General features: G+C 41.8%; 1 protein-coding gene across 1 annotated transcript in view; it reads right to left on the bottom strand.

Annotated features, from left to right (window-relative positions):
• Exoc4 (exocyst complex component 4) overlaps positions 1-20,328 on the bottom strand; it is a 771,875-nt gene that overhangs the window by 86,332 nt on the left and 665,215 nt on the right. The window contains exon 15 of the mRNA XM_004661198.2: positions 5,385-5,526. Coding sequence (XP_004661255.2) covers positions 5,385-5,526 — 142 coding nt within the window. The remainder of the gene's footprint in view (positions 1-5,384; positions 5,527-20,328) is intronic.

Below are 20,328 nucleotides of genomic sequence, written 5' to 3'. Positions count from 1 at the left end.
AATTTTTATTAACATTTTCCATGATTATAAAAAATATCCCATGGTAATACCCTCCCCCCCACCCCCGCTTTCCCCTTTGAAATTCCATTCTCCATCATATCCCCTCCCCAGCTCAATCATTCTACTTACATATATATATAATACCAACCTATTAAGTACCCTCCTCCCTTCCTTTCCACTTTTTTAAAAAAAATCTTGTGTGTGTGTGTATAAATAAATAAATATGGGCAGGTGCCAACACGTGTGTGGAGATCAGAGGACAATTTCAGGCGTCAGTCCTTGACTGTCTTCTGCATTGTTCAAGGCTGTTGGAGAAGAGGAGACGAGCCCTGAACAGACCTTTGCCCTGAGATAACCTCTGTCCTGAGCAATTTCTGCCCTGAGCAACTTGGGACCTTTCCTCATCCCCCCACCCTGCCACACCTAACTGATTCCATCCCCCCACTCCGCCACACCTAACTAATTAACACCCTGCCTGGCAACTGCAGAGACGTGAGAACTGTACCATGAATTTTTGGAATAACCGCAAACTGTCCTAGGCCAAAGGCCAAGAAGATTCTGTAACTTTCCACCACCTGCCTCCTCCAGCGCCCCCCCCCCCCCAAAACCCTAACCCTAACCCTAACCCTTAAAAAGGCTGCTCAATAAAATTGGACTCTTGACAAGTGTACATTTGCTTGAGTCTCTTCCTCTCTCTCGCCCATCTTATTTCAGGTTAGGGTCCTCCTCGCCCCCATGAATAACGAGGTCCCGCGGGTCGGGACACAAGGCGGGATCTCTTCTACAGTTGTTTCCCCCCCCCCCCCATTGATTTTACCAGACTTACTTGCCCACAACCTTCTGATTTTCCTGTCTCTGCCTCCCAGCTCTGTGTTTAGGTGTGCTGGAATTACAGACACACGTGTGTCAGAGAAGACGGCTGGGGCATCCCGTCTTCACACAAAGCAGGAAGGAAGCTGTCTGAGGGAGCCAGCTCTCAACCCCAAGGCCAGCGCCATCAACAGACCTCCTCCGGCAAGGCTCCACTAGCTGGAGACTAAACAGGAAGCTACTCGAGGCTATGGGGGATATTTGTGTTCAAACCAACACATTCCAATAGGCACCAGGGCTGGCTCAAGTTCACCTGGAAAAACTGATGTTCTCTTCTACACCCAAGCACTGTGGATCCCCCAGCACTTAGCAGTTGTTTCTATCTCTAGTATCATTGCCCTGCACTGTGCTGACTGTGTGAGGTGTGTCTCATTCCTTCCTGTCATCACTGGATGACACCCCGAGCCCCATTCTGCCTGCTAATGTGACAGGACATAACAGTGTGTCAACATTTACTATCTGATCCATTTGTGACGAGTTCTGCCCACTTTAAGACCTGTACTCTAAGAGGAATAGGGACAAAACGGAGAGCACGTTCACAAGAAAATAATCTGAATTCTGGAGCCATGTTATAAGAAGAAAGATGCAAATTTAATTTTGAAAAAAAATAAACATGTTTTCTGTTCTCAGACTCAGGGCAAAGTAATTCTGCATCTGGGACATTAAAATTCAGTCTGAAATGTTTTTAAACTTTCCTGTTTTTAAACTAATGTTGAAAGAGATAGGGAATTGGTTGTTTCAGCACTGTGTGGGTTCTTGTAAAGCTGATAAATAAGGAATAGTGCATGTTCTGCATTATAAGAATGGTATTGCCAAGATAAATAAAAATTAAAAGGACAGGGTAGAGGTTAAGGATATAAAAGATCTTACTCAAACGTGTTGAAAATATCCCACTTGGAATTAACAACGCCACAAGTAGGTAATTCTGGATGTAAAACACGTCTCAACACCCCACAATCAATAGCATAAATTCCACAAGTTGTGAGGATAATTAATTTGCTGGCTTTTTGTTTTGCTTTGCAGCCCAGGTAACAGAAGTCTTCAAATATTATTGGGTGTTTCTTTTTCTTTGCTGTCTACTGCATTTATCTATTTATAGAAAATTCCTGATTCATTTCACTATCAGCTTGAAAATAGAGAACACATCTAAAATTACTGTTAAACAAATCACAAAACGTATACCAAGAGCTTTTATTTCTGCACAAGTTAATGTAAGAAATAAAATAAAAACTAATGCTGAGTAAAACAGACTCCAGATCTGCCAGGCTTCTTTTGTTTGACTCACAAGCAATGATGAGGTTAAGAAGAGGAATGGGAAAAAGATCAATGGCAGAAAGAGGAATCCTGTTAGCATGTCTCAAAGCCATCCATGCTGTATCTTGACTAAATATATTCCAAAGGCTTAACTATGAACCGAAGTCCCATTTCCAGTTTTAAAACATAGACAGTATAGAGATTTCAAATGAAAAGAATTTTTTTTTATCAATTTGAGTAATGCTCAAAGTAATACAGAATAAAATATGTTATTGGACCATAAGCTTTCTGAGCCTTAGGTTTAAGAAGTCTACATCCGGCTATTCACTTGGCATTGCTACCTAGAATTTGCATAAGCATCTTAAACTGAATGCCTGCAGAGTGGGGTTGTTTGTTAACTCTCTACCTCTGTTGCCAACCTTTCTCCACCTATAGTCTGTCCCACCTCAGTTAGATGAGTCTTGAACATATTCAGGGTGGTGCAACTATAGACAAAAGACTCCCCTGGCCTCTAACTCATAATCCTCCTGCATCAACCTCTTCAGTGTCTGACTACTTGCGCTGGCCACCATGATCAGCTCACCTCGGTCAATGGCCTTGACACCCAAATCTCCTCAGGCCACCAAAATGGTGAGTTTCCTTCTCCCCCACCCCTGCAGCCACCAACTTCTGCACCCAGCCAAACTGGTTAAGTTTGATCAGTTCCATCTTTAGTATATGTCTTAAGTCCAACAACACCTTTCACACCTCTGCCTCTGTCTTTTTGATGTTCCCAGCTGGTCTCAACTGGTTACCCTACTTTCATTCACATTTCTCTCTACAGTCACCTTTCCACACAATAGCCAGAGCAGTTGTTTTAAAATGTTGATTAGCTAACATCTTTCCTTGGCACAGAGCCCTCCTATGGCGTCCTAATGCACTTAGAATAAAATCGGAACCATTCCTCTGGCTTTCTCAGACGTCCATTGTGTCGGGTGTCAGGACCCCTGTGGTCAGGCTCCATCCTGTCTCTTGTGCCTGTTCTTCCAGAATTCTCTGAACCTGCTTGAAACATACCAGACTCTTCTCCAGGCCTCAAAACTGCCAAGATGAATTTCATTTCAGGACCACCATGAGGAATGTTCTGCCTGAAAGTTTCTTTCCAAGGTTTTTTGTTGAGAAGATGACTGCTTGTCACTTCGCCACATTGCCCCTAACTGTCCAGACATCTCCCTTCCCAGACAACCCTTGTACCCTGCACTACCCCATATGTACTGGCCACATGTAGCTACCGAGCACTTGATGTCTGACACATACTCGTTGTGATGCATTCCAAATGTAAAATATGATTATCCCAACAGCAGACCACATGGAACATGAAATCACCGGTGAATCGCCTTTATGTTAACCACAGGATATACTGGGTTAAGTAATATATATTAGTATTCACTTGGCTTGGTTCTCTCTACTTTTTTAAATGACTACAGTGTGAATATCCCTTATGAGAAATGTATATATTTTTTTTTTCTTTTCTTTTTTTTTTTTTGCTTTTTCGAGGTAAGGTCTCACTCTAGCTCAGGCTGACCTGGAACTCACTACGTAGTCTCAGGGTGGCCTCAAACTCACGGTGATCCTCCTACCTCTGCCTCCCGAGTGCTGGGATTAAAGGCATGTGCTACTATGCCCAGCAGAAATACACACACACACAAACACACACACACACACACACACATACATATATATGTTTGGATTTCAGAAAACATGCCTAAACCTTATTGGTAGAACATCTGGAATGACCTAAAAATCTAGAGTATTTGCAAATTTGGATTTTCAGATGAGGGATGCTCAGCCTGTGTTATGTTAAGTAACTACTGTCAAGGAAAATGTGAAGGAATGAATGGCTGACCTTGAAGCACAGGTTGTTTCCAATAAAGTATGGAACCAGTCTCATTTTATTGCTTCTGCCACATTTATGTGAAATTACCTTTTTTTCTTGTCTAGTCATTGACTGGTTCTCCTTGCCCATTAGAAGACAGCAGGTTCTTGGGTGTTTTGTTACTGCTGTGTCCCAATGTTTACAACACTGCCTGGTCCCAATAAGGCACTCACTAACATTTCTTAAATATTTCATTTATTTATTTTCAAGGAGAGGGAGAGAGAGAGCGCGCTACTAGCCATTGCAAATGAACTCTGGATGAAGGCACCACTTTGGGCATCTGGCTTTACATGGATACCAGGGAATCGAACCAGGATCATTAGGCTTTGCAGGGAAGCTGCTGAACCATCTCCTCACTGACATTTGTTACATAACTGTGCGGACTGCTAAAGACCTTCTAGTTCTTCTTCCTTTTATCTCTACCTGTACAATCAGAGGCTACCACAGCCACAGTATCTACAGGGCAGGGGAAGGAATGTTAGGGCAAAAACATTGCATCTTTTGAAGCTCTTCCCTTGAACTATCATTTAACAGTCTCTTCCAGATTTTCAGCTGTGTGAAGGAGAGGGTAATGACTTCTGCATCTGCCTCCAGTGCTGACTTCTATCTCAGTTGAAATATTGTCACTTTGAACACTTGGTATGTGACAGACATGGTTCTCATTGTGTATAATTTTATCTGTAGCATCTCTTTAAATTAGGATTATCATTTTCATTTTTAAAAAGAGGAAACTGGGGCTGGATAGATGGCTTAGTGGTTAAAGGTACTTGTTTGCAAAGCCTGACTCCCTGGGTTCAATTCCCCAGTAGCTGTGAGAGCTAGTTGCAAAAAGTGATGCAAGTGTCTGGAGTTCATTTGCTGTAGCAGACCTTGGTGTGCCTGTACTCTCTTTATCTCTGCCTCTCTCAAGTAAATAAATAAAAATATTTACAAAAAAAGAGGAAGCTGAAGGTTTGTAAAGGTAACTAGCTGACCTTCAGGTCATCTGGTCAGCTGGGGTGGACAATCAAGTCCAGGTTGCTCCAACCCCAAAAGGCACTCCAGCTCTGAGTCATGGGCTTACAACACAGCACACACTCAGATGATTGCTAAGTGAGTGAAAAATGCTAAGAATCATGCTCAATTTCAGAAAGGGACAACATCAGCAATAACAACATGGTGGCATCCATGTCCCCAGACAGACATAAAGTGATGGTGGCACCTGTGTCCCCAGAATAAAGTGATGGTGGCACCCTGTGTCCCCAGAATAAAGAAATGGTGGAACCCTGTGTCCTTAGACATAAGCAAGTGGCTTATGTAGCACAGCTACTGATGCCACCAAGTCCCATGCATGGCTGTGTCCTACCTCACTTCCAGATGCAAGACCAGCAAGCAACGGTCAGCCATATCCTGGAAAGACCTGGCAAGTTCGCTTAGCATCTGCATGATCTGCTCGGACACCGGGGGCAGGTCCATGTTCACGTGGCTCTCCTGAGCTGGAGAAAGCACTGGAGGGGGAAGATGAAAAACACCAATCATCTTATTAGCTGCCTACAGATATTTTTGAAACGTACAGTATTTTGTTGCTCATGTGGTTGTTCTTACAAATGTGGCTTATGCTAATGTTGGCAGCATTGAAGTCCAAGATATGCTAGACTATTTATGTTCTTGATTAAATAGCTGATTGTCTCAAATCAGGTTATTGAATGACAGGAACAGAACTTCACAGTTGGAAGTGGCCTAACAGTTATATGGCATGACCACGTGGTCTGAGCTTGTGTCCCCTGCATATTTTCTTTTTCTTTTTGAATATTTTATTTATTTATGAGGGGGGGGGGAGAATGAGAATGGACTTGCCAGGGCCTCTAGCCACTACTAACAAACTTCAGAGGCATGTGTCACCTTGTACATCTGGCTTATATGGGTACTGGGGAGTTGAACCTGGGTCCTTACACTTCACAGGCCAGTGCCTTAACTGCTAAGGCATCTCTTCAGCTCTCCTGTACATTTTCAAGTTGCTGTTCATCTCCTGGCTGCACACTAACACAAATGTTTAAGAAAGGAAGCTTCATCCTTTGAGATGTTGGACACTTACAAAGTCCTATGTCTGTCTTTGCTAACTGATTCTCCTTGCTGTAATTCTACTTAAACTTTACATTCATTTTCATATGTGTCAGTACCTTAAGTTCCGAGGATACCTCTTCTGGCTTCTGTGAGGTCTTCCCTGTTCTAGGCTAATGTCCCCAACTCTTTATTCGTTCTTCAGAACATTGAACTAAATTGCTTTATTATTAGTGACTGGAACACTTTAAAATTTTTTGTTTATTTTTATTTATTTGAGAGCAACAGACAGAGAGAGAAAGAGTCACACACAGACACACAGACACACACACACACACAGACACACACATACACACACACACACAGAGAGAGAGAGAGAGAGAGAGAGAGAGAGAGAGAGAGAGAGGGAGAGAGAGAGAGAATGGGTGTGCCAGGGCCTCCAGCCACTGCAAACGAACTCCAGATGCATGCACCCCCTTGTGCATCTGGTTAACGTGGGTCCTGGGGAAACGAGCCTTGAACCAGTGTCTTTAGGCTTCACAGGCAAGCGCTTAACTGCTAAGCCATCTCTCCAGCCCGACTGGAACATTTTAATTGTTCTGCATTGCTCTGGAAATATAGGACTCAGATAAATACTACTGACTTGATAACAAGGAATGATCACTTCAATTTTTCTAGATGCCAATGAAGCCAAAACCCCAGGGTGAGGTTGAGAGAGCAAGTGGTGGCAGGCTGCTCTCTACTTTAATTCACAAACAGCTCGTGAGAAACTATAGGCCCTAAACTTCCTGTAACTGCCCCATATACCTTATAAAGATATTGACACTGAACATATTCTTTGTGAAAACACTGAACATCAAAAATGTGAGTCACACTTCTTTAACTCTAACAGCTTTAGTATACATAAGGCCCCACAGTTTTTGAGAGGTCACTCACAATAAGTTGGGAATGCTCTTCAAGGTTTCTTTTAGCTCCCTAAAGCCTTGAATGTTGGCTTTGAGTCCTGTCTCAACATACATGACTAAGACCTATTTTCTTAAAATCTCTGTGTTTTTCTTTCTTTTGAAAAATACAGATAATAGTATATAGTTTAAATCGGCAAAACACAACAATAGATTATGAAACTTTCTCAACATCAATAAAAACAAGAAACATAAGTGATTATCATCATTCTTTAGCCATTGGTTGTCCAGGTTAGGTGTTAACATTAATTATAGCCACAAACAATTCCTACCATCTTGAAGCTCAATTTCTAATTGTCAGTATACTTTGAATACTTTTATTGGGGGGGGGGCTGAAAAATCTCTCTGCCAGAAGACATACAGTATTTTGAAAGAAGAGCTCCCTAGACTTGAGGCTCATGGAAGTTTTTGAGGAATTACTATTTTAGATTTCACCTTAAAGGGCAGAGAGGTAATACCTACCTGCAACAGAGCCCAGTTGTGGCTGAATCTCTTCTTGGACTCTGTCAAGCTCAAACAAGGGCCAGAGAGATGATCTAGATGCGAAACTCTATTAATCTCTTGTGTGTGTGTGTGTGTGTGTGTGTGTGTGCACGTTTGTGCATATGCCAGAAAACAACCTTAATCAAATATTACCTTCAGTAATAGCAATACCTATTTTGAGTCAGGGTCTCTCATTGGCCTGGACTTACTAAGTAGGATACACTGGCTGGTCAACAAATTCCAGGAACCAATCTGTCTCTGCTTCCCAATGCTGGGATTATAAGCACAAGTCACCATGCTTGGAGATACATACATACCTACATATTAATTAATGTGGGATCTAACTCAGGCCTTCAAGCTTGCAAGGCAAGCACTTTACTGCCTGAGCTACCTTGCTAGCCTCCCGGCATAAAACTTTTAAGGCTAAATTTTCTTCTGTGGAAGTATACTCTGAAAAATTAAAATGATATGCTGTAAGCATAAAAAAAACGGATGGTGTTCAAGGGAACTGACCTCAAGGAGTGATGCAGATTTAAAATGCGAATCATCCTTGGCATTATCCTAGATGTTTACTAACTCGGTCTATTGGAGAGTGGATATATGGCATTGCATGACTTCTCTAATGTTAATATTATGCATGTTGTTTGCTAGCAAGGCAAGATCAGTACTTTCATAATGTTTCGTGTGGAAGGCTAGATGAAAGCAAATGTAAGTAACATTATTATAATATATCAAAGCATTTTAGGCTTTTAAGGCCTTGAATTCTTCTGTCACGTGACAATAACTCTGGCACAGAGAATTTTCCATGTATCGATGAGAAGAGGCAGAAATCAGACAGAATTCTTTTTTTAATTTTAAATTTAATTTTATTTGAGAGTGACAGAGAGAAAGAGGCAGATAGAGAGAGAATGGGCGCGCCAGGGCATCCAGCCATTGCAGATGGACTCCAGACGCATGTGCCCCCTTGTGCATCTGGCTAACGTGGGTCCTGGGGAATCGAGCCTGGAACCGGGGTCCTTAGGCTTCACAGGCAAGCGCTTAACCTTTTAAGCCATCTCTCAAGCCCCAGACAGAATTCTTACTCATGGTATAAAACCCAAAGCTATACTAATTGATCAAGTGCTCTCAGAGACATTTTGGGTAAGACCCAGTAAAAACAACAACAACAACATCAACAAAAGAAACCCTAAAAAACTTTCCTCTTATAGAAACATAATTTCATCATGTGACAATTGACCACTACCAGAATGTAAGTTCAACAAAAGTTGAGTAGCCAATGGCAGACTTAGTTGCCAGGTAAAACTAGCAATTGGGAACAGTGGCACACTGGCCATTTTGTTTGACTGTGAAGTATACTGAAATATGATAGCATACTAAGGCAACATGAAAAGTTATGTATATACAGCTCTACTGACAGGTCAGCTTGTGAATTCCAGAAAAAATTCCTAAGTTTTCTTTTCTTTTCTTTTCTTTTCTTTTCTTTTCTTTTCTTTTCTTTTCTTTTCTTTTCTTTTCTTTTCTTTTCTTTTCCTTTTCTTTTCTTTCCTAGGTAGTCTCAGGGTGGCCTCAAACTCATGGCGATCCTCCTACCTCTGCTTCCTGAGTGCTGAGATTAAAGGTGTGCGCCACCACACCGGGCTGTGGTGTTTTTTTTTTTTTAAATAATTTTCCTGAGCTGGAAAGCTGGCTTAGCAGTTAAGCGCTTGCCTGTGAAGCCTAAGGACCACGGTTCGAGGCTTGGTTCCCCAGGTCCCACGTTAGCCAGATGCACAAGGGGGTGCACGTATCTGGAGTTTGTTTGCAGTGGCTGGAGGCCCTGGCGCGCCCGTTCTCAATCTCTCTCTCTCTGTCTCTTTCTCTCTCTCTGTCACTCTCAAATAAATTAATAAAAAATAAACAACACAAAAAATTTTTTTAAATAATTTTATTTATTTGACAGAGTAAGGGGGGGAGGGAGAGAGAGAGAGAGAGAGAGAGAGAATGGATGCGCCAGGGCCTCCAGCCACACAAACGGACTCCAGATGCGTGTGCCCCCTGTGCATCTGGCTAATGTGGGTACTGAAGAACTGAACCTGGGTCCTTTGGCTTTGCATGCAAATGTCTTAACCACTAAGCCATCCCTGCAGCCCTAAGTGTTCTTAATAACAAGTAATAACGTTGACCAAACAAATGCTGACCATGGCAAAGACCACACAGACCAATTAACTGGCTCTTAAGTGTCAAGTGACAATGTAGATACATTCTGGTTTTAGTCAGAAAAGGAAGTTACTGGGCTCACAAGCACACACACAGACGTACAATGCACATTTCCTTTTTAGGCTAGGTGACTGTGTATTGACCTCAGGGTTATTCTTCACACCAGTAAAGCCTACTCATCTTGAACTTTTAAAATGTTAGTGGGGTGGAGAGATGGCTTAGTGGTTAAGTGCTTGCCTGTGAAGCCTAAGGACCCCGGTTTGAGGTTCGATTCCCCAGGACCCACTTTAGCCAGATGCACCAGGGGGCGCATGCATCTGGAGTGCATTTGAAGTAGCTGGGAGCCTTGGCATACCCATTCGCTCTATTTGCCTCTTTCTCTCTCTGTCTGCCACTCTCAAATAAATAAATGAAAATGAACAAAACAAAATTTAAAAAGATAAAATAAAATGTTAACGATCCATCACTTCATAAAGAGAAGCACCGTGAGCAGTTGATCTAAACCTGTTTTAAAGGGGATATGCTCTTGATCCTCTTAAGACCACCATGTACAAGCATGCATCTTTAAGACTCCTAGCTAGTTTTCATGCCAGAGAAACTGGGGCTTTCTGCACGTTGATCTATATAGGGAAGCTGAACCCTGGGCTTTTTGGTGAGATGATGAAGAGGTCACTTCCCTTGTCCTTTCCGCACTATAGCTTCTAGAGTGCTCAGAGTCCACAGACAGAGGTGGCCATGTGGCACAGCCTGGTAGTCCCTTGTGGAGGCTTGAATCAGATGTTCCTCATACACTCATGTTTTGAATGCTTGGCCTTGGCTGGTGACAACTGGGGAAGCAGGGCTTCTATAGAGGAAGTGTGTTTCTGGAGGTGGGTACTGGGTATTGAAGCCTGCTCCCCCTTGCCAGAGCTCAGCTTCTGCTTGCTGTGAGAAGTGATGACCATTCTCTGCTCAACCATCCTGATCCTGCCCCATCAAGGAGCTTCCCTTTGAGAATGGAAGCCAAAATAAACTCTCCTCTCATCAGCTGATTTCGGTTGCATGTTTTGTCCCAGCAACGTGAAGGTAACTTTAGTGCCACTTAAGTACAGTTTTCGGTGACCCCCTTGGAGGCTTTTGTCACTCCTGTTTAAAAAAGACAGAGTGGAGGCTGGTTCTATTCCTTTGTCCCCTGTGCCCTGATTTGAGAGGGAAAGACCTAGAATCCGAGAGTGACAGTCTTACACCAGCTTTGCTGGGCTTCAGATTTCTTGTTCTACAAGGAAAACGCACATCTTTGAAAGCCCCTGTGAATTAAACGAAGTAATAGCCTGTTGACAAGTTAAATCCTGTTTGCAGCCTCTGAAATGTTAAGTTCTAGTATCATAATCAGAAATCACAAGCCTTTCTCCTATTTCCCATTTCCATTATACCTGCCATTCAACTTCAACTCTGTAATCCCTTCATTTTCTCCTTTTAGGGCCCTCAATATGGACTGCAAACATGATGTCCTGAGCTACTTTTCTACCAGAAACCTAAACTCCTTTGATTTCTGTCCCTTCACTATAGCTGCTCCACTTAGCCCTGGGTCAATTCCACAACCCCCATCCTTTGACAGCAAAACAAACCAAAGTGAAGATTGTTACCAATGGAATGTTCTTGATTTTAATCTCAGAAAAACTGTACCATTTGTTAACCCTTTTGTCAGTTAGCTACCCCTTTCTCAGTAACTTCAATATTCATACTGCTCTTTGGTCATTTGTTCAAACAACTCCCTATTACTTCTCTCATGAAGATCTCAGATTCTTGATATTGTAGTCAGGTTCACATTGCTGGGAGAAATTACCCAACCAAGGACAGCTTGTGGGGGAAAAAGGGGTTTATTTTGGCTTGTAGGCTTGAGGGGGAAGTTCCACGATGGCAGGGAAAATGATGTCATGAGCAGAGGGTGGACATCAACCCCTGGCCAACATAAGGTGGACCATAGCAACAGGAGAGTGTGTCAAACACTGGCATGGGGAAACTGGCTGCAACACTCATAAGCCCTCCCCCAACAATACACTCCCTCCAGGAGGTGTTAATTCCCAAATCTCCATCAGCTGGGAACCCAGCATTCAGAACACCTAAGTTTATGGGGGATAAATCACCACACATGAGATTTCAAAAGAATTGTTAACACTTGCTTTCTCCATGGTACTGCCTTCTAGTAACTAAACCCTTGATGTGCCATAATCTGATTTTATCATTACCTCTTTATTAAAAAATAATTCTGATATTGATTAATAACATGCTAAATTGCCAAATCTATTGGGTGCTTTTCACTCCTAACATTATAAGAGCTTCCTATACCACGGGACACCACTGGCCATTTACTTCTCGAAATTATATTTTCTTTTGGCTAAATTTGTGTCTATTCTCTGGAGTATTCTGTGACCTTTCTGGCATGTCCATCATAGAATCACCTTTCTACAGATAAATGCTGGTGTTCCTGGAGATTGTTTCCCCTCTGTTAATCCTACTTTCTTGCCATTGTTTTCTGGGTGATCTCTTCCCTTCATCCCTTTTACCATTCGCTCTACTGTCTACAAACTGATGATTTCTAAACTTCATTTGTTTAACAGTTTGCAAAATATGTCTATGTATGTATCAAATGTAGCATATTCAAAAGCAAACATATTCTTTTCCTCTTTTAGCGTGTGTGTGTGTGCATGAGTGTGTGCATGTCTGCAGTGTTTGCATGTGTGAGTGCAGGCATAGGTGTGTGATGGTGCATGCTTGCAGGCAGAACTTGTGAGGATTCTCTTATCACTGCCTGAGATTACAGATGTTTGTGGATCACATCTGGCTTTCGGTGAGTTCTGGAGATCTGAACTCAGGACCCATGTGAGCAGCAAGCACATTACTCACTGAGCCATCTTCCCAGTCTTCCACATATTATTTATCTTTAGTCTCTGTTCATTATTTTAAATTTCCTCATTATTAGTGATATAATGATTTAGAAATCTGGCGATATAATTTTTGGCTTTTTCCTTTCCATCAAAGGCAAATTTCTGTCAATTTTATTTAATGAATGTTTTCTTAATATTTATTTCCTCTTTTCTGTAGCAATTACCATTTCCTTTGGTTTAGACCTCATGTCTTTCTTGGACAACTGCAATAGTATTCTGACCAGAGCCCTTGCCTCCTGCCTGACCTTTTCCATTTAATTAAACCCTAGTTAGATAGAGGTATTTACCAAATGACTATGCTGATGTCTTATGTAAATCATATCAATGCTTTCCATTGTTTATATGATCAAGTCCTACCTGCTTAACAAGGCTTTGTAGGATTTTTTTTTTTCAGAGCTGGGTATCAAACTCAGTGCCTTGTACACTTGTGGCAAATGCACTGAGCTAAACCCCAGCTTTTCATAATTCTTTAAAAACATTTTATCATTTTAATTTATTAGACAGAGAGAGAGAGAGAGAGAGAGAGAGAGAGTGAGAGTTGTTATGTGAGCTCTGGGAATTCAACCTGGGTCCTTAGGCTTTGCAGGCAAATGCCTTAATCACTAAGCCATCAATCTCTCTGGCCCTCTTCATGATTTTTCGTCTACACCAAGGCTTCTAGTATTTCTCCATCTCTCACAATTTTCTCAGCCTTCTTCTCCAACTTATCCCTACCCATAACCCTGACCCTTTGACATATCCCATTTTTAAAGGAAAGTTACTAATTATATCATAATGTTTTATGATTCTATGCTTGTGATGACTCATTTCTATTTTAAACTATTCATGTTTTCTTTAATTTTGTTTTTATTTTTTATTTATTTGAAAGTGACAGACACAGAGAAAGAGGCAGAGAGAGAGAGAGAGAGAGAGAGGAAAATGGGTGCGCCCGAGTTTCCAGCCACTGTAAATGAACTCCAGACGTGTGTGCCCACTTGTGCATCTGGCTAACGTGGGTCCTGGGGAAATGAGCCTGGAACTGGGGTCCTTAGGCTTCACAGGCAAACGCTTGACCACTAAGCCATCTCTCCAGCCCTATTCATGTTTTATAATGCAGGCCATTAACATCATTCATTTATCAGCATGATTATGAGATCACAAATTCCCTTAGTGCAAAGACAATTATATATATATATATATATATATAAAATTAACATATATATATATGTATGTATGGATATGTATATGTATACACACACACACACACACCCACAGTCAATGCCAGACGAATAACTGAAAGCATTATAGAACTCAATGAATGCCCATTTAACTAACCCGAACTAATTATTTTAATTAACCAGTATAACATGACAAAGACTTTTCAACTGATTGATAAAGATAGAAAAATAAAGAAGGACCAACCCACCATTTACAACTATAACTTTCTTCCATGTTTTCTGGGTATAATGTAGGGAGAAAGTGGGAATGGAGAAGTAGTTCATTACAGCTGGTTTCCTGGGCTGGTCATAAATCTTATAGAAACAGGGCTTAATACAGTTTTCATTGGTTCCTACAGCTCAGGTGCTTTTCTCATAGACTGCTGCTTCTCAAAGCCTCTTTATTTTCACACACATTCTTCCCACATTTGACACTGGGGGGCTGGGGGAGGCTTTCTTTCTATTGACATAGGATCCTTGGTGTGTCAAACACCCAGCATTTGTCAAGGAAAGCCAGCGCACTAACTGCCATGGAGAAGCAATCAGCTAAGAACATTAGGATGTCTCAAGTGGTTCCACAGCCTAATATTAACCAGACTGAAATCTGTTTAGGTCTTAAAATTAGTCAAAATTGGTCTCATTCAGACCCCAAAGAGCATCTGTTTTCAAGGGTGCAGCTGCCACGCTTTCAATGGCGGCTTACTGTGTGACTTCTTTAATTGATTCGGGTGAGGATGTCCCCGTTCATCTGCAATATTATCCAAAATTGTTCTGATATTCGCTTACACTGGTATCAGCTGTCATGAAAGTGATAAATTAAAAAGGGAGAGATAACTATCAGGGCAGGAAAAGAAAGGTTAAGTCTGTGAATTCAAATTTTTTAGAAGGTAGAGAAAAGACACTGAAGTATGGTCTCACGAGACTTTCCCATTGGGAACGTTTTAGGAGATCAAACTTTAGTACAGTAATTATTTCTGAATCCCATTCTTATGTGTACAGAGGTGACAGATATCACAGAACAATCTCTGCTCTAACCTGTGATCAAATTATTTAATTTTCAATCTTCAGTTTTCCTATTTAGAAAATTGTGCCAATTACATCTTCTTCACTCTAAGAGCAGTGTGCTATTAGGTCTCGTAAGTAACTATGAGAGGTTTTATTCAATTTTGTGGGGGAGTGTGTACAGTACTGTGGTCTGTGTGTGTGCGCTCATGGTGTGTGCACATGTGTGCAGATCTACATGCCCCATGCACATGCATGCAGAGGCTACAAGAGGACCAATGACCCTCTCTATCACCTTTATACTTTGTTTTCTTTAAACATGGTCTTTCACTCAACCTAGAGCTCACTGTTTTTCAATTAGACTGGCTGACAGTGAGTTCCAGAAATGCTGTCTCTACTCCCCTCACCACTGGGGTTTACAGGCATGCAGAGCTATGAGTGGCTTTTTACATGGGTGTTGAGGATGGAATTCATGTCTTCATGCCTATGCAGCAAGCACCCTTATCCACTAAGTCATCTCCCCAGCGGGATTCTGATATCTTCTGATGGTGATAACAGGCTGAACAATTAAAAAAATGAAGGAATTGTGATGAGGGATGTGACATCAGGAATTCATAGCATTTACCGAATCGATTGGGTCCTTGACAGTAACCCTTTAATCTAGCCTTTTTCCTAAAAATGCCTAGGTGACATGTTACCAGTGAGCCTTAGCACTGGGGTCAGATTTAAAAATGCCAACTAAACTGGGCATGGTGGCATATACCTTTAATCCTAGCACTTGGGAGGCAGAGGTAGAAGAATTGCTATGAGTTCAAGGTCAGCCTGAGACTACAGAGTGAATTCCAGGTCAGCCTGGGCTAGAGAGAGACCCTACCTCAAAAAACCAAAAAGAGAGAGAAAAAAGCCAACCATTATGACTCTATGACTCCAAGATGGACTAACTCTGTCCTATTTTTACAACCTCTTTGTAAATACTATCCCTATTTTGTTTTTATTTTCTCAACTTCACTTTTTATTATTTTTTATTAGTTATGAACATACTCAGTATGTAGATAGCAAATATTAGTACCATCCTTACCCTCATCTCTGTCCCTCTCCAAAGGGACCCTCCTTGTTGGGGATGCTCGTTATCTCCATGGGAATTGTGATTATCCCTATTTTTTTTTATTCATGCCCTTGAATTTTTGCCTTTGAATTTTTTTTTGCAAGCCAACCCAAGCTTCCTCCACTCCAGCGCCAAAATGGCAAGAGTGAGACCCTACCTTGAAAAGCAAAACAAAACATATAATCTACTTATTTATTTGAGAAAGAGACAGAAAGAGGTGGAGTCTGGGTCAGCGGGGAATGGCGGGTCGGGGAGGATGGGCTCGACAGGGCTTCCTTCCACTGCAAATGAACTCCAGAAACATGTGATACTTTGTGCATTGAACCAGGCTGCCAGGCTTCTCAAGCAAACACCTTTAACTGCTAAGCCATCTCTCTAGCCTTAGTTTGATTTTCTTTATAGGATAGCGGAGTACTATCCTTTTTAATTACTCTAAACTAAAATTTCTTGGTAACTCTTTTGGATTAATCGTTTGTATTACACATTTTCTCACATCTAGCTATTCCTTTCCAATAGACCTCAGCCTCTGTCACTCTCACCAATTCATTTGTTTCGAAATTTAATTTTTTTTTGAGACAATGTAGCTTTGGCTGGCCTGGAATTTACTATGTAGAACCTTGGACTTGTAGTGATTAATTGGGGCTTTTAAAAAATTATTATTATTTTTTTTTTGGAAGGGGCTAGGATTTCATATAGCCCATGATAGCCTGGAACTGCTGATCCTCCTCCTTGGCACACGCCACCACACCAGAGCCTTACAACTTAGCTTTGCGTTTCTACATAAGGACGGAATCTAAAAAATATGTTTAATAAGTTCTCTTCATTTTATATTGAAATACTGAAATTCTGAAATGCTGATATATAAAAGCAATAGCTCATCTTTCTGGAAATGATAACTATCAAGTGGGTGTGAACCAGCTAAATCAATTATTTTGAATACAAGCTGCAGACAGGCATTGTTCTTTAACCGACAGAATTCATATTTCAAAAGGTTGGGAATATATTACACAGTATTCAAATGAGATAACATATACACAGAGATAAGTTTATAACTAGTTGTAGAAACAGAGGTGCTTTGTGAGACACAACTCCCAACCAATGAATTCATTTGCATCAAATAATATGCAATAAGAACACCCACCTTTCCACTGGTTTGAATCTGAAATGTTCCCCAGGAGCCCCTGTTGTTAATGCTTGTTCCTTAGCCGGTGGTGGTACTTTGGGAGAATGGGGAACCTTTAAGAAGTGGGGCCAAGTTGGTGGGTCTTTAAGAATGTAGTCCTGGACTCTGGTTTAAGTCCTGATCTCTGCTTCTTGGTCTGCCACAATGTGAGGAGTATGCCATGCATTCCCTCCTGTCATGGACTTGGCGACATCTTCCCTATGACAATGGACTGGGACTCAAACTGTGAAACCCTTGCTACCCTGAGGGGTCATTTGTCGGATACTTTGTCACAGCAGTGCAGAGGTAACTAACATATTCCATGTACGTGAGAGCTCTCTTTGGTCCATGTTCATGGGAACAGGGAAAACTGAAGGGAATTTTTGAAAATTAGGGTGGGCATGGTGTCACATGCCTTTAAACCCAGCACTCGGGAGGCAGAGGTAGGAGGATTGTCATGAGTTCGAGGCCACCCTGAGACTCCATAGTGAATTCCAGGTCAGCCTGGGCTAGAGTGAGACCCTACCTTGAAAAACCAAAATAATAATAATTAGGGTGGGGAAATGCAGAAGTTCATTACTAGCAAAGAAAAAAGAAACAAGGGTATAGGAACTAGGGGAAGGCACGCTATTAATATTTGCTTTTGAGTAGTATATTCACTTAGTTGATTTTATATATATTTATAAGCATATACTACCAATAGGTTTTTTTTGTTGTTGTTGTTTTTTGTTTTCTGAGGTAGCGTCTCTCTCTGGCCTGGGCTGACCTGGAAGTCACTAAGTAGCTTCAGGGTGGCCTTGAACTCACAGCCATCCTCCTACTTTGGCCTCCCAATCTTCCTACCTCTGACTCCTGAGTGCTGGGATCAAAGGCATGCACCACCATGCCTGGCACCAATAGCTTTTTTTTTTTTTTTTTTGGTTTTTCGAGGTAGGGTCTCACTCTGGCTCAGGCTGACCTGGAATTCACTATGTAATCTCAGAGTGGCCTTGAACTCTCGGCGATCCTCCTACCTTTGCCTCCCGAGTGCTGGGATTAAAGGTGTGCGCCACCACACCTGGCTACCAATAGCTTTTTGTTAATGTGGGTTCAGAGGATCTTCCTTTTTTTTTTTTTTTTTTTTTTAAATAAATTTTCTGACAGCTTACTCTGAGCTTCATTTCCCTTGTAGACATGACTTAGAACGTGCTGCCTGGAAGAATGTGGTACCTACCCCAGTGCTTATCAGAAAGCCAAAGGCATCCTTGGACCTCCACCTGTACTCTGCCTCTCTCCTGTTTACTTGGCCTACTTCATCTTGCAATTTATTCACCCACAACATTCTTGGTAGACTGTGAGGTCTGTGACAATAAATAGGATGATTTGTCCTTCTTGGCATGTCTCACAGCTTTAGCCCCTGATTATACACAGCAGATTGCTGCCACTAATGCTTACTGAATTTAACCTTGAAGTTAAAGAAAAATCAAAGAGCTTTATGTTCATTAAAAAAAAAAAAAAAAACAAACCTGTTATCTCTACAATGCTTTTAACCTCATTTCTTCCATGCAGCTCGTTAGCTGGGAATAGCTTTGTGTTTCAGGGTAAGGAACTCAAGTTCCAGAAGGGGTGTGGGCATCCGAAACTGAGGAATTATTCCACACATTGAGCAACTTAGAAAGAACAAAGGAGATTCATGTAAGGCCGGTGTTGAAGAGCAAAACACAAGTAAGAGCCAAGTTAAAAATGGATGGCTGTTCCCTTAGGCTACCGTGGGATAAGAGGCCAATTTTGAGCCAACAGTACACACTGTGCTCAGCAGAGCTCTGTAGAGAGACAATCACATCCAGTTACTCGTGAAATATTGCTTAATGGCTACAAGTCTGAGCAAGCCCCGGGTCCGCGAGCAGTTAGCTTTAGGGCCCTATCTACATATGGTACAAACCAGCACAGGCACATGATGTTTATACCTTGTGATTAATAGTGCAGACCTCGGCCTCTTTTAGTCCTGGGGAGAAACATTAAGATTGATTTTTTTTTTCCTTTTTATTCCAAAGAATCCTCCCGGAGGCTTGGAAGAAATCTCATCATCTACTAAAAAAGCATGCGGTGTGGCCATTTCAGCTCCTGGCTGGTAACAGCGGAGAACTGCGGGTGGTAGGGCAGCTAACGAACGGCTCTGGTCCTTCTGCTACAAAGCACTGTTGTACAGCCATATTAGGTTTTGTGTTTCTGTAAAACCCTGTGTTACAGAGCATCTAGTCAGATATTCTAGGTGCACAAGTGACATATTCAAGGCAATTTTTTAGTCCAAAATGTTACATGGCAGATGAAAAACATTTGGCTCTGTTCAAACAGGATCCTTCTAGCTTCATCATATGTAAATCCTCCAAAGACCCTTAGGAGAGGGCTTATCCACTAGCGCGTCAGAATGCCCGGCTCCTTTACGAATGGTAAGGCAGAAGTGCCGGGCAATAAAATATGCTCTGCCCATATGACACGGGCAGCTAGAACCACGTGTGGCGACAGAACAAAATGAGTGAATTGACAGCCCTACATGGAGTCTCTTTTCAATTTCACCTTTCCAGTTCCTTTATTTCACCACTTTCCTTTTTTTAGGCAGCTGCATTGCTCAGAAATTTGGGCCTGAATTAGGAAATAAGCATTACCTTCTTGATTGACAGCAGACGCAACCTCACTTTTAAGCTCAGTACCTGGAACCAGAAAGTACCAAGTATGGTCAATGGGAAGGTACTGTTTAGAGGTTGATAGATCTCAGTTCAAATATTGTCTTTCTTAAGAACTATTTTTTAGGGGCTGGAGAGATGGCTTAGCGGTTAAATGCTTGCCTGTGAAGCCTAAGGACCCCGGTTTGAGGCTCGGTTCCCCAGGTCCCACGTTAGCCAGATGCACAAGGGGGCGCACGCGTCTGGAGTTCGTTTGCAGAGGCTGGAAGCCCTGGAGCGCCCATTCTCTCTCTCCCTCTATCTGTCCTTCTCTCTGTGTCTGTCACTCTCAAATAAATAAATAAAAATTTAAAAAAAAAATAAAAAAGAACTATTTTTTAAAAAATATTTCATTTGTGAGAGAAAGAGGCAGATATATAGTGAGAATGGGTGCACTAGGGCCACCAGCCACTGCAAATAAACTCCAGATGCATGTGCCCCCTTCTGTGTCTGGCTTATGTGGGTCCTGAGGAATCAAACCTGGGTCTTTTGGCTTTGCAGGCAACGCCTTCTC

Source organism: Jaculus jaculus, chromosome 10, assembly GCF_020740685.1.
Source record: "Jaculus jaculus isolate mJacJac1 chromosome 10, mJacJac1.mat.Y.cur, whole genome shotgun sequence".
Lineage (NCBI taxonomy): Eukaryota > Metazoa > Chordata > Mammalia > Rodentia > Dipodidae > Jaculus > Jaculus jaculus.
This window is presented reverse-complemented; position numbering and strand designations above follow the sequence as displayed.